We start from the raw sequence: 15,007 nt of genomic DNA on the forward strand, positions 1-15,007 counted from the left end.
AAGGAGGAGAATTGAAATAGTGTCATCTAGGAGTGAGTAAAAGAGAGAAAACATCAGAATAGCAAGTCCCAAACATAGATGGATTTCATAAACCATTGACAACACCACGGGAGCTGATAGATGGATAAGAAATAGAGCATCACATTCTAGCCTGCAGACAACAGCATACCAAACATACAGAAGGTAAAGGCATGATGGAAGTCAGACGTAATTAAATTTTTTTTATTTTTATATTTTAGAGACATGGGAGCTCACTCTGTCGCCGAGGCTGGAATGCAGCAGCACAATTACAGTTCACTGCAGCCTCAAACTCCTGTGTTCAAGTGGTTCTCCCACCTCAGCCTCCAGGAAGTAACTGGAACTACAGAGGCACGCCACCATAACCAGCTAATTTTTTAATTTTTTTGTAGAGACAAAGTCTTATTATGTTGCCCAGGAGTGTCTCGAATGCCTGGACTCAAGGGATCTTCCCACTTCAGCCTCCCCAAGTGCCGAGATCACAGGCATGAGCCACCATATCCAGCCTATGATAAAATTTTGAAAGAAGATTCTCCTCAGATGAAAAAAGATGACTGGGTGAGTCTATAACAAGCCTCTCTGGAGCTGTCCTACATGCAAGGCAGCTGCTTATATTTGTAAACTATAAAAACCTATTTCAGACAACCAAAAAGAAAACAAAGCTTTCATTTAAAGAAAAGAGTGAAAGGGATTTAAACCCCAGTTAAACCACTAAGGAAGGAAAGGCAAATATAATACTGAAAAAGTCCATTTCTCCCTCAAAAAGGAGTTTAAACTTTATTTCAGCTACAATAAAAAAAAACACCTAATGAAAGTTTTTTGAAAAAAGTTTTGCCAGGCGCGGTGGCTCACGCCTGTAATCCCAGCACTTTTGGAGGCCAAGGCGGGTGGATCACGAGGTCAGGAGATCGAGACCATCCTGGCTAACACGGAGAAACCCCGTCTCTACTAAAAATACAAAAAATTAGCCAGGCTTAGTGGCGGGCCCCTGTAGTCCCAGCTACTCGGGAAGCTGAGGCAGGAGAATGGCGTGAACCCGGGAGGCGGAGCTTGCAGTGAGCCAAGATCGCGCCACTGCACTCCAGCCTGGGCGACAGAGCGAGACTCTGTCTCAAAAAAAAAAAAAAAAAAAGTTTTAAAGTTGCCTCAAAAAATGTACTGATCAGGCACGGTGGCTCACACCTGTAATCCCTGCACTTTAGGAGACAGAAGTGGGAGAATCTCTTGAGACTAAGAGTTTGATGTTGTTTGTTTGTTTGTTTGTTTGTTTGTTTTTTAGAAACAGACTCTCGCTCTGTCATCCTGGCTGGAGTGCAGTGGTGTGATCATAGCTCACTGTAACTTTGAACTCCTGGGCTTGAATGATCCTGTTGCCTCAGCCTCCCAAGTAGTTGGTTCTACAGGTGCATGCCACCACACCTGGCTGAGGCCAGGAGTTTGAGACCAGCCTGGGCAACATAGTGAGACCCCATCTCTACAAAAATGTTTTTAAACATTTATTTCAATGTATTAATATGAAGTGATATAGTTAGTCCTTTTAAAAAGAAAATTGCTTAGACCATAAAAATAAAAAGTATGTTTTTGTTTATCAATATCTTATGCATGACACTCACCTTAAAGATTTGTCTCTAGGTATTTTATTTTGATTACTATATAATATTAGTAACCAAACACAGTGCAACCTTCAATATTGTGACAAAATGTAGCAAATTTCTCAGTCTCAGCACTGTTGACATTCAAGACCAGATAATTCTTGGCTGTGGGGGCTGTCGTGTGTCTGATAGGATGTTTAGGAGCGTCCCTGGCTTGTACCCACTAGATGCCAGTTGCATTCTCCCCTAGTGATGATACCAGAAATGTCTGCAAACATTGTCAAATGACCCCCTAGGGTGGGAGGGGTGGGAGGTGGGCGCTGGGAATCACTCCCTTGTTGGGAACCAGGGTACTAAATTCCACTTTGGTAGGAAGCAGACTAAACTACTTAGAAAATTTATAAATGCGCAAAGCTAAAATATTCAAATAGGATTTAAAAAGAAATGTTTCCATGGTAGCTCATCCCATCCCATGTCCCAGAGAAGTCTTGATTTAACCGTTTATTTTTAATTTTCACTTAATTTTTATCAAAATTAAACTGCACATGTAAAAAAAATCAAATAATGGTAAAAGACTTATACCGAGAAAAACAGTCACCGTTTTCCTCAGAGGCAACCACTTCCAAACTTTTAGCTGTTTCTTTTGGTATTTTCTTCTGTATTTCTGCATAGTTATCATGCTGTCTCTTGATTCATCAAAGTGAGGCATCATCTATTGACTTATTATGGCAGTTAATAATTTAATGTTCTTATGCCCTGCCTCCATCCTCCCAATACATTTACCTTCTTTGCTGTTAAATCAACAGTCAATGGCTAATTTTGATTATGAGGATATTGTACTATGTAGTAGTACAATTGTAATATAGTATGATTATGCTTTCTTTCTTGTATAACTGTTTTATTTTCCAGAACAAACCCCCAAACCCTTGTTTGTTTGTTTGTTTGTATGTTTGTTTGAATAGACTTTATTTTTAGGGACATTTTAAGTTCACAGAGAAATTAAGAGGAAGGTATAGGCCGGGCACAGTGGCTCCCGCCTGTGATCCTAACACTTTGGGAGGCCAAGGTGGATGGATCACCTAAGGTCAAGGGTTTGAGACGAGCCTGGCCAACATGGTGAAACCCTGTCTCTACTAAAAATACAAAAATTAGCCAGACATGGTGGCGCATGCCTGTAACCCCAGCTACTCAGGAAGCTGAGGCAGAAGAATCACTTGAACCCAGGAGGTGAAGGTTGCAGTGAGCCAAGATCGCGCTCCAGCCTAGGCGACAGAGTAAGAGTCCGTCCCAAAAAAAAAAAAAAGAAGAAGAAGAAGAAGAAGGTATAGGGATTTCCCATATACCCCCTGCTCCCACACATGCACAGCCTCACCCATTATTAACATCGCCCTCCAGAGTGGTACATTTGTTACAGTTGTCTGTAGTTAACATTAAGGTTCACTCCTGGTGTTGTACATTCTATGGGTTTGAACAAATGTATAATGACCTGTATCCACCATTATAGAATCATACAGAGTAGTTTCAGTGCCCTAAAAATCTTCTTTGCTCTGCCTATTCATCCTTCCTTCCCCTCATCCCTTGGTTTTTTAATTTCTAGTTGGTTTATTTTATTTACTTTCTTACGTCCTTTTATTTAAAGCCTAAATCTTCCCAACCTACAATGGTCTTGCCACTTGGTGAAATTTATCAGACAACAATATCTGTTCTGTTTCCCTCCTCTGTCCTGCTCCCTGCCCCCACCCCAATCCCCCAATCATCTGAGCTCTTTGTTTTCTAGAGTTGCTAACTAGCTGAAGTCCTGGGACCTGCCTTCTTCATTATACCAATGATTCCCTCCTCTCTCTTGATCCTCTGAGTCACAGATCCTATTTTTTCCTCTTTCTTTATTTACTTTTTCAATTTAATAGAGCACTTAGTAGCTTCCTTAAAAGGTGTATCAGAAGTAATATGTTTGAGATTTCTGTGTCTGAAAAATGTCTTTATTCAACTCTAATGCTTAACTGAGAGTTTGTTTGGGCATAGAATCCTAGTTTGAAAACCACATTCATTCGGGCCAGTGGTTCACATCTGTAATCCCAGCACTTTGGGAATCTGAGGTGGGCAGATCACTTCAGGCCAGGAGTTCGAGATCAGCCTGGGTGACATGGTGAAACCCCATCTCTACAAAAAAATGCAAAAATTAGCTGAGCCTGGTGGAGCATGCCTGTAATCCCAGCTACTTAGGAGGCTGAGGTGGGAGGTTTGCTGGAGCCCAGAAGGCGGAGGTTGCAGTAAGCTGTGATCATGCCACTGGCTACTGCACCCCAGCCTAGGTGACAGGGTGAGACCCTGTCTCCAAAAAACAAGAAAAGAAAAAAAAAAGGCATGTTGTCCAGGCTGGTCTCAAACTCCTGGGCTCAAGTTATCCTCCCATCTCAGCCTCCTGAGTAGCTGGGACCACAAGTACAGGTATCCACAGCCATGCCTGTCTGAAAACCATATTCTTTTTTGTGTGTGTCAGATATTTGAGGACATTCCCTACTCCACCCCTTTTCCATTACTTTTGATTTTAGTATAGCATACACTCAGAAAAGTTCACTTACCATATGTGTATAGATTAATTTTAATAAACCAAATACATTTGTGTATCCAGGACCCAGATCAAATAAAAGAACACTACCAATATCCCCAAAGAACACTCTCATGCAAGTGCTATTCTGAATTCTAACACCATAGATTAGCTTTGTTATTCCTCCTTTTGTTTTTATATAAATAGACCCATACAGGATTTAATTTTTTATGTCTGGTTTCTTTTGCTCAACAGTGTATTTGTGAGATTCATCTGTATTTTTGCATGTAATTTTAGATCATTCACTCTCATTCTCATTTATGTGTAGTTTTACACTATGTGAATATACCACAATTTATGTATCCTTTCTATTCTTGATAGGCACTTGGGTATTTTCCATTTGGGGGCTATTATAATAGTGCTGCTATGATCATTGTAATATGTAGCTTATGGTAAACATATGATGCATTTCTGTTAGGTATGTACTTAGGAGCAGAATTGCTGGATTATGGAGTATGCATATATTTCTCTTTAACAGACACCAAAAGACAGCTTTCTAAATTATTCTAACAGTTCATTCTCCCATCAGCAGTGCATGAAAGTTCTTGTTGCCCTACATCCTTGTCAACACTTGATATTTCCCAACTTGTAAAATTGTAATCATTCTGTGGATGTGCAGTGTTATCACATTGTTGTTTAAAATTACATTTATCCAATGACTAAAAGCTGAGCATCTTTTAATATATTTTGTTGGCCATTTAGACATCTTTTTTTTGCTAAGTGTCTGATCAAGTTTTTGCCCACTTTCTATTAGCCTATCTGTTCCTAATTTGTGGGAGTTTTTAAATTTTTTCTGAATGCAGGTCCTTTGTCAGATACATACATTTTAAGTATCTTTTCTCACCTTATGAGTTGCTTATTATTATCTTAATGATGTCTTTAGATAAAAAGAAATGCTTCATTTAATATAGCCCATTTAATTAACTTTTCTTTTATGGCAAGCATTTTTTGTGGTGCGTGTTCTGTTGTAAAAATTGTTGGCCGGGCACAGTGGCTCATGCCTGTAATTCCAGCACTTTGGGAGGCCAAGGTGGGTGGATCACAAGGTCAGGAGAGCAAGACCATCTTGGCCAACATAGTGAAACCCCATCTCTACTAAAAATACAAAAATTAGCCGGGCATGGTGGTGCATGCCTATAATCCCAGCAACTCGGGGGGCGGAGGCAGGAGAATCCCTTGAACCAGGGAGTTGGAGGTTGCAGTGAGCCGAGATTGCGCCACAGCACTCTAGCCTGGCAACAAAGCAAGACTCCATCTCAAAAAATAAAAATAAAAAAAAAAAAAATTTGTTGCCAGCTCCAAGGTCACAAAGATTTTCTTACATTTTCTTTCAAAACGGTTAGTGTGGTCAGGCAAAATGGCTCACATCTATAATTCCAGCATTTTGGGAGGATGAGGCAGGGACATTGTTTGAAGCCAGGAGTTCAAGAACAGCCTGGGCAACAAAGCAAGACCCCATCTCTACCAAAAACAAATTGAAAAAAATTATCCAGGAATGGTGGCACGTGCCTGCAGTCCCAGCTACTCAGGAGACTGAAGCAGGAGTTTTGCTTGGGCTCAGGAATGCTAGGCTGCAGTGAGCTGTTCCAATCAATGTGGAATTGATTTTGTATATGGTGTGAGGTAGGGGTCAACATACGTATTGTTTTGTATATGACTATCCATGCAACCCAGAACCATGTATTGAAAATTCTTTCCCCTATTTCACTGCAGCATGAACTTTGTCATAAATCAGGTAATGGATTTATCTATATTTCTAGCAATATCACACTGCCTTAATTGATTTAGCTTTATAATAGGACGTGATATCTAGTAGCATAAATCTTCCTACTTTGTTCTTCTTCAATATTGCCCTCAGTATTCTTGGCCTTTTGCCTTTCTATATGAATTTAGAATCAGCTTAATTTACACACACACACAAACCTGCTAGGTTTTGATTGGGACTGTGTTGAATCTACAAACGAATTTGGCAGAATTGACATCTTTATAAAAGTAAATTTTCCAATCCACTAACATGTTACATCATTCTATTTATTTAAGTCTTCCTAAAATTTTCAGCAATATTTTACTACTTTCAGTGTAGAGGTCTTTTATTGCTCCATATATTTGTAGCTTACAACGGTATTTTTAAGACATCTGGTGCCATTCTAGTTTCCTATCCTTTATATTATCTCTCTCTCTTTCTTTGAAAACTTTTAGGATTCTCTTGTAGCCTCAGTGCTTTAAAAGTTCATAATACTTTAAGGTAATTTACTTAGTCACTGTCCTGCAATGATGGGTCTTGCAGTGATGGGTGCTTTAAACTTGAAAACTCATATCATTTGGTTCTGATAACATTTTTTTCTTTATTTTTCTCTCCTCCCTTTAAAACTATTTCTTCCCCTTCATTTTTTTGTGCTCCTGATGTCATCTGCATTCCTTGTTGTTTTGATGCTACTTTTCATATTGGAATCTTTCCTCAAATACCTGGTAACCCTTGGCTATCTTGGCTCTTCATATTAAGGAAGAGACACTAAAAATATGACTAGAAGTTCTCTATGTATATTGCTATTTACCTGTTGGTGGGCTTCGCTGGGTTAATCTGGTGAAATGCTTTTGTTTCAGGGAACTTAAAAATGTCAGTATCGGTAGGTTTATTTTCTGGGGTTATTAAATCTCCAGAAGAGAATCTTCCAGTCTTTTGGCTTAGTAGTATAAACGGGCTGCTGGCCATATGGGAGCTAGGTGGGGAAGGAGGATGGATGCAATCTCTCTGTCAATATTCAGACTTAAGCCTGCAGGTTGAGACCTGATTCCCATCTTTCACCTTGTATGTTGTTACTAAGTCCAGAATTCCTCCAGCTCAAATAATCCTCCACCAAATCTTCCTGCCTTCTGTGAGGGTGGGGAAGGAGTAGTGATGTAGTTACATAGAGTGGAAGTAGAATGTTGGGGATCTCTCTGCTCCTTATATACATTTTCAACCAAACCCTCCTGTTTTTCAACCTCATGCTAACTCCCAACGTCTGCAGTACCTGGTGCCTCTAATTCCTGGGCTTTTCCATGGTTCTTTGCAGTACATCATCTTGATTCTCATTAATATCCTTTCTCTGGAAAATTAGGTTTTACCATTCTCCATGCTGCAAAATCATTTCTCACTTCTCTATCCACTTTCTGACATTTTATATTGTGACTTGGGTTTAGCAATGTATCCTACCGTGTTTCACTAAATCTAAGATGTCCTTGATTAAAAGCTACACTGTTGTTTTATGTACCACTAAAAATGACAAAACAGTACCAATTTGACACTGACAATTGTAAGATGTCTGACTTCAAAGAGGTTAAAATGCAAAGTACACATCTTAGAATTGATAGTAGTTTAGGCCGGGTATGGTGGCTCATGCCTGTAATCCCAGCACTCTGGGAGGCCGAGGCGGGCAGATCACCTCAGGTCAAGAGTTCAAGACCAGCCTGACCAACATAGAGAAACCCCATCTCTACTAAAAATACAAAATTAGCTGGGCATGGTGGCCCATGCCTGTAATCCCAACTACTCCGGAGGCTGAGTTAGGAGAATCACTTGAACCCGGGCAGCGGAGGTTGTGGTGAGCCGAGATCGAGCCATTCCACTCCAGCAGCCTGGGCAACAACAGCAAAAAAAAAAAAAAAAAAAAAAAAAAAAAAAAGAATTGATAGTAGTTTAATTGAAGAAAGAAGCTCAACATATATATTTTTTTAAGGGATTGGGCCTCTCACTGTTGGCCAGGCTGGAGAGTAGTGGCATGGTCTTGGCTCATTGAGGCCTCAATTTCCTGGGCTCAAGAGATTATCCTGCCTCAGCCTCCTGAGTAGCTATGACTACAGGTATACACCACCATGCCCAGCTAATTTTTAAAAGTTCTTGTAGAGACAACTCTTGCTATGTTGTTCAAGCTGGTTTCAAACTCTTGCCCCCCCAAAGTGATCCTACTGTCTTGGCTTCCCAAAGTGCTGGGAGTACAGGCATAAGCCACTGCACCTGGACCAGATCTTTTTTCTTTTTCTTTTTCTTTCTTTCTTTTTTTTACAAAGATGTGAAAGTAAATCAGTGGAGGAAGTATGGTCTTTTCAACAAATGATAGAGGAACAACAGGCAAAAATACGTACCTTGACCTAAACCTTGTACTTTGTAAAAATTAACTCAAATTCCACTGGGCGTGGCGGCTCACACTTATAATCCCAACACTTTGGGAAACCAAGTCAGGCGGATCACCTGAGCTCAGGAATGCGAGACTAGCCTGGCCAACATGGTGAAACCCCATCTCTACTAAAAATACAAAAATTAGCCAGGTGTGGTGGTGGGCACCTTTAATCCCAGCTACTCAGGAGGCGGAGACAGGAAAATTGCTTGGGAGGCAGAGGTTGCAGTGAGCAGAGATCGTGCCACTGCACTCCAGCCTGGGTGACAGAAGTGAGACTCCATCTCAAAAAAAAAGAAAAAAAAAAAGCTCTAATTGGATTATGAATCTAAATGTAAAATGTGAAACTATAAATCTTTTAGAAGAGAGCATAGGATAAAATTGTGTCCTGGGCTTCAGTGAACAATTCCTAGTCACAAAAATCATGATCTATAAAGAAAAAAAATGGATGTTTTTAATCAAAATTTAAAACTTCTTTTTAATAAAACATTAAAAGGATGAAAAAACGTCAAATTATTTTCTTGACTAGGAGAAAATATTTTATGAAGCATATACCTAGAATATATAAAGGCTTCTCTAAACCTATCAGTTAGAAAGCAAATAATCCAATTAGAAAATGGGCAATGGAGCCGGGCATGGTGGCTCATGCCTGTAATCCCACTACTTTGGGAGGCCGAGGCAGGAGGATTGCTTGAGGCTAGGAGTTCAAAAAACTTTTAAAATTAGCTGGGTGTGGTGGCATGTGCCTGCAGTCCCAGCTAGTCAGGAGGCTGAGGTAGGAGGATTGCTTGAGCCTGGGAGATTGAGGCTCCAGTGAGCCATGTTTATGCCAGGGCACTTCGGCCTGGGCAACAGAATGAGACCCAATCTCAAAATAAATAAAAAATTTTTTGGACTTTTTTTTTTTAACCAATAAAATATAGAGTAGTAGGATCTTTATTTGGGATATGTTAATTTTTATAAACATTCAAAAGGTACAAATGAGTACACAGTGCGAATTGCATCTCCAGTTCTCTCTCTGTAGGCAATCACTGTTGCCAGTTTGTTGTACATCTTGGGTCTCATTCCACAGTTTTCTATGGGTTGCAATGCTTGTTACTAATACTGTTACTGTACTATAGGGGACTTTTTGTAAAGTCATTCATCATAGACAGGATGATAACCAGGGCCACGAGGAGGCACCTCCTTTTTGGTACCCTGTGATGGGTTTGATATGATCAGATTAATGATCTCCTTTTCTTTTCCTTTTTTTTTTGAAATGGAGTTTCGCACTTATTGCCCAGGCTGGAGTGCAATGGCACAATCTTGGCTCACTGCAACCTCTGCCTCCCTGGTTCAAGCGATCCTCCTGCCTCAGCCTCCTGAGTAGCTGGGATTATAGGTGCCCACCACCAAGCCTGGCTAATTTTTTGTATTTTTTAGTAGAGATGGGCTTTCACCGTGTTGGCCAGGTTGGTCTTGAACTCCTGACCTCAGGCGATCCACCTGCCTTGGCCTCCCAAAGTGCTGGGATTACTGGCGTGAGCCACCGTGCCTGTCTTTTTCTTTTTTAAAAAATTGAGACAGGGTCTTGCTCTGTCACCCAGGCTAGAGTTCACTGGTGCAGTCATAGCTCACTGAGGCCTGAAACTCCCGGGCTCAAGTGATTCTTCCACCTCAGCCTCCCAAGTAGCTGTGACTACAGGCGTGTGCCATCACGACCAGCTAATTTTTTTTATTTTTAGTAGAGATGAGGTCTCTTTTTGTTACGCATGCCAGTCCAGAACTCCTGGCCTCAACAGATCTTCAGCCTCACAAACTGCTGGAATTACAGGTGTGATATGATTTGGCTCTGTGTTCCCCAGCAAATCTAATCTTGAATTGTAATCCCCACATGTCAAGGGAGGGACTTTGTAGAAGGTGATTGGATCATGGGGGCAGTTTCCCCCATACTGTTCTTGTGATAGTGGGGGAGTTCTCACAATATCTGACGGTTTTAAAAGTGGCAGTTTCCCCTGCACTCTCTCTGTCTCTTCTACCACCTTGTGAAGATGTGCCTGCTTCCCCTTTGCCTCCCACCATGATTGTAAGTTTCCTGGGGCCTCCCCAGCCATGTGGAACTCTGAGTCAATTAAACCTCTTTTGTTTATAAATTACCCAGTCTCAGGTAGTATCTATAACAGTGTGAAATGGACTAATACAAGGTGTGGACCACCACGGCTAGCCTAGACTTCCTTTTCAATATTAATGTACATAAAAAGAAAGGTAAATTTGATTATTTAGTATGGATTCAGCTGAAACAATCTTCTGTGGTACTGGAGACACATACACACACACACGCAGGCACGCTCACCCAGAGTAAAGAACTGAATATTTGTGTCCCACCAAAATTTATATGTTGAAATCTTAACTACCAATGCGATGGCAAGTAGGAGGTAGGGCCTTTGGGAGGTAGGTTATGAAAGTAGAGTCCTCATGATGGGATTAGTGCCTCTTATAAAAGGGACCCCAGAGCACTAGCTAGCTCTCTGTCCATCAAGTGAGCATATGAGAGGCTGGCAATCTGCAGTCCAGAAGACAGCCCTCACCAGACTCAAACCTGCTGGCACCCTGATCTCAGACTTCCAGGACTGTAAGAAATAAATTTCTGTTTATAAGCTACCCAATCTATGGTACTTTGTTATAGCAGCCAGAACTGACTAAGACACACACACACACACACACACACACACACACACACACGTACACACACATCTTATGCATGAGTCTCAGAGTTTACTAGCTAATTACTGCTCTGAGATTAAACTTTCAGAAGAGTGTCTTACCAAATATGCTTTTTTATGATTACACTTAAAAATAAAATTGTAATATATGAGTGTTATGAAGTAGTCAAGCAACACAAATAAAGTAGTAGATGGAGTAGGCTGTCCGTTGTTTCTTTAAAGGGAGGCTCTTACCTCACTTCTGCTGATGCTTTGCAAGATGATGTTTTGATTTTTGGTAACTGTCATCAAATCAGTTGGAGAAGAGTTTGTATCATGACAGATGTCAAGCAATGACTCAGCATGTCTTTCTATCAAAAGAAACATAATAGTATGTTTTGATAAGATTCATCTCCAGCAATTTCAAAAGAAGATCTAGCTCTATGTTCTAAAATCAGCTCCATTTTGTCAAAGATTTTCCTGAAATAGTGGTCTGGGATCCTGATGAAGCTTCAAGCACTAATTTTCACAAGAAGAGATGTGAAGACAAGAGTCCACGGAGTGGATGGCTTACTATTTTTTTTTAAGGCTTTGATGGTAACTGCTATTACATAAGGACAAAAAAATCAAACAGGTAGTTTGAGATTTTGAGCAAGTGAAATATTTTTTAGAGAGTTAGGATGAATCAATCGTCCTATCTGATCTGAGCACCCACCAAATTTTAAGCTGTATGAGAAATTAAAACTTAACAAGAGTCAGATTTTAGTTCAACTTAAATCCAGTCACCTCATACTTAATGTCCACATCGTCATTGCAAAACCCTCTGTAGGGTGCTGGGACATGAGTAAGAACTTTTTAACCATTAAAGCCATCAGCAGTTCAAGGTTAGGGAATCCTCTTCTCCAGAGCTGCGCAGAGGAAGGACATCTGTCTTCCATGTTTCCTGAGGGTGACCCATCATTACAGACTTCTACTGGTGGAAGATTAGGAGATGCTTCTTGGCCTCTTCCAACTAAACCCTGAAAAACTACCATGTATTTTTCAGGGTACTGAAGACTTAGTGCTGGCTCAATCGATACTGTATTTTCTTTCTCTGAATCTGTGCACTGCCCTGAAGCCCCTGAAGTTATTTCTTGGGGATTGAGGATAATTTCTGCACAATTTGGCTAACTACTGAAATCAAAGCAATACAGGGCCTTTCAGACCATCCTATAATTTAAAAAATTTAGATCGCTCAAACTTTCTTCTTTAGTTTGTAGAAGGGAGTGAATCATGAAGTTAAATTAATAGTGATCAACAGTTATCACTTCAAATGTTTGGGATTAATGGTTTGTGGTAGGCAAAGTTGCTAAGTGAAACCCTAATGATAAGCTGGAAATCACATTTGCTCTATAGTTGCCCAGGACAAAGACACTCAGCTCCTCTGAGCACACTTCCTATCTAGTGATTAAAGCCACATTAAATGGACAGAGTTCCTAACACCAAACAGCAGACTCCCAGTTTGTACCCTAGGGACATTGCTCTCATATGTATCTCCTCCTGCTATGCTGGCTTCTTCAAATAAGCATTGGCTTCTTTCAACAAAAACTCCCCCTCTTTCAGTGGCTACTCCATTTATCTTGTAGTGGAAACAAAATTGAACCAGTGATCTATACCCAGACTTTCCATTTCTTCATCATATTTTCCTTCTTTACTCTCTGCACTCTATCTTCTGCCTACATCCTGCCATTGAAACGTCTCACATCCTTACCACATCTGCTTTGTAATCTCTTTTCCAATTTAACATTGTTTCCTGCTCCTTTCTTCCTGCAACTCTCTTCTGATTCTCCTCCTCCTCTCACTTCCTGAGTCCTGATGTCCCCACCGCTCCTCTCTATCTGTGGGTGCACCTCCTCGGCTCAGCCCTCTGCAATTTTCTCACTCTCGTCAGTCCCTCAATGACCTCACCCACCATCATGTCCTCACAATCTCCTCTCTGTAGAGAACTCCCAAACTAACCTTTCAATCGGTCCTTTCCCACAAGCCCAGTCCTACAGAAACTTGCTACTTGAAAGTTCCAATGCGCTCCCATTTTGTTGGTTGTATTTCCATCTCCTGCACTTTCCAGGCCTTAAAATTTAGTCATCTTTGACTCAAGTTTCTCAGCGGTTGTCTCTGTGTCTCCGCTGTCAACATCACATCTTGCAGTTCTGTGAATTGTTCTTTCACAATGTCTCCTAGACCCACCACTCCCAGCATCTCTTAGGCTCACTCTCACACCCCACCCAAGGACTCATTCCCTAGTTCTTACCACCATACATATGGGCACTTCCATAATTTCTTAATAGAGATCCCTGCCTTTTCCCTCAGAGGTAGCCAACATGATAGGAACAGATTAATATTCCTAAAACATGGCCTTCATCATTCTCTGGCTTAAAATTCTTTAGTGTCTGTTTTATTGAAAAAAAAAGTGATGTCCTTCAGCCTGACATCTAAGGCTCTCCCCTCCATGGGCCCAGTTTCTTTATGTATCTGACCTTTTGTTTCTCTTTTCCCTGACATGAACTTTCAGTTCTAGTTTCTTGTTTGCCCCTGGGATAAGCTATGCTCACTCCCAGCAAGGGGCCTCTGCTCCACAAAATCAAATTGCATCCTTTTTTCAAAGGTCAGATCAAGTCTCACCTCTTTTATGAAACCTTCTTAGATATAGCTTTGTCCTCTGCCCCCCGAAGCTTCAAACAGAAAGCGAATCAAACAATAAAGTCAGGCAGCTTTCACAAAGTCACACGCTGCTCAGTGGCACACTTTTCATTATACTTCTTGCTGTGGCTGTTTCTTTGTCTTTGTTTGGACTCTTTTCCTACCTATATCAAACCTTCCCACTGTTATCCAGCCTTCAAGAACCACTATAAGTCCCTCTTCCCCTTTCAAGTTTACAGCAAGCTCTCTCTGACTTATGTGATGTGCCCCTGACCATGCTGTATATTTTCAAAAGTTTAAACCTTGCGTTAGACTTCTTTGCATCCCCCAGAGCACCTAGTCATGGGCCTTGTACAGAGTCACTGCTCCATAAATAGCCGTGGACTTGATTTCTTTAAATGGATCCATCAAACAGATGTAGAAAAAGAAAGAGTTCTAACAGGAATTTTTGGGTTGGGAAATTATGCATGTGGAGTGAAAGTATTTACCTGGTTTTGGCATAGAACTCATTAAAATGTCCAAAAGCTGCTGTTTCTTTGAACTCTCTATTTGTGACACATAATGTATTGCTGATTTTCCACTAAAATCACAAAGTTTAGGATCTCTAGGAAGAACAGAATCAACATTAAAGTTTATTTAGTTGAATCTGTTGAAAAAAGAAAACTAATATGAGAGGGAAACATTTACATCAAATAAATAAAAAGTAATCTTATGTAGTTTGGGGATAATAATAATGATTTCAAAATGTATGAATAGAGGATGACAATTTTACAAGATTTTAAATAAAAGGAATTTGCTGTGTATCTTTATTCCCATCCCCATTCTAAAAACATTCTGAGATTTGCAGAGAATTCCCAACTTTGGACAAAAATTTTTATAATTCTTTAAGGGCGCATAAAATCAAGTAAAGATAAAAACATCTTTTGTTTTTTTTTTATATTTTTAAATTTTTTTCAATGAGTCATAAGGATTAAAACATTTTGATAAACGATTGTCTTATCATTCCAAATAGCTCACTTGATTTTTTCTTTTCAATAATTAAGCTAACTGCTGACTTTTTTGATATTTCTTTTTTCTAATGCTAACAGCTAGCTCTTTTATGATTCAAAATGGTGGAATGGCATAGAATCTTCTCTTTAAAATTAAGCTGATACTTTTATTTCATGGTCTCTTGGATGAGTGGAGCAATCTTGTCATAAAAACCAAAGTGTGCCTCTCCACATGGCCTTTTCTTTTCTTTTTTTTTTTTTTTTTGAGGCGGAGTCTTGCTCT

General features: G+C 40.2%; 1 protein-coding gene across 4 annotated transcripts in view; it reads right to left on the reverse strand.

The window, feature by feature from the left end:
• MAP3K19 (mitogen-activated protein kinase kinase kinase 19) overlaps window positions 1-15,007 on the reverse strand; it is a 96,901-nt gene that overhangs the window by 42,946 nt on the left and 38,948 nt on the right. For 3 of the 4 annotated variants that reach the window (XM_063694780.1, XM_004032585.5, XM_055380794.1), the window contains 2 exons: window positions 14,224-14,339; window positions 11,312-11,427 (listed from right to left, as the gene is read on the reverse strand). In XM_063694780.1, coding sequence (XP_063550850.1) covers window positions 11,312-11,427; window positions 14,224-14,339 — 232 coding nt within the window. The remainder of the gene's footprint in view (window positions 1-11,311; window positions 11,428-14,223; window positions 14,340-15,007) is intronic. The other variant, XM_055380795.2, reaches the window with a different exon arrangement.

Source organism: Gorilla gorilla, chromosome 11 (genome assembly GCF_029281585.2).
Source record: "Gorilla gorilla gorilla isolate KB3781 chromosome 11, NHGRI_mGorGor1-v2.1_pri, whole genome shotgun sequence".
Classification (NCBI taxonomy): domain Eukaryota; kingdom Metazoa; phylum Chordata; class Mammalia; order Primates; family Hominidae; genus Gorilla; species Gorilla gorilla.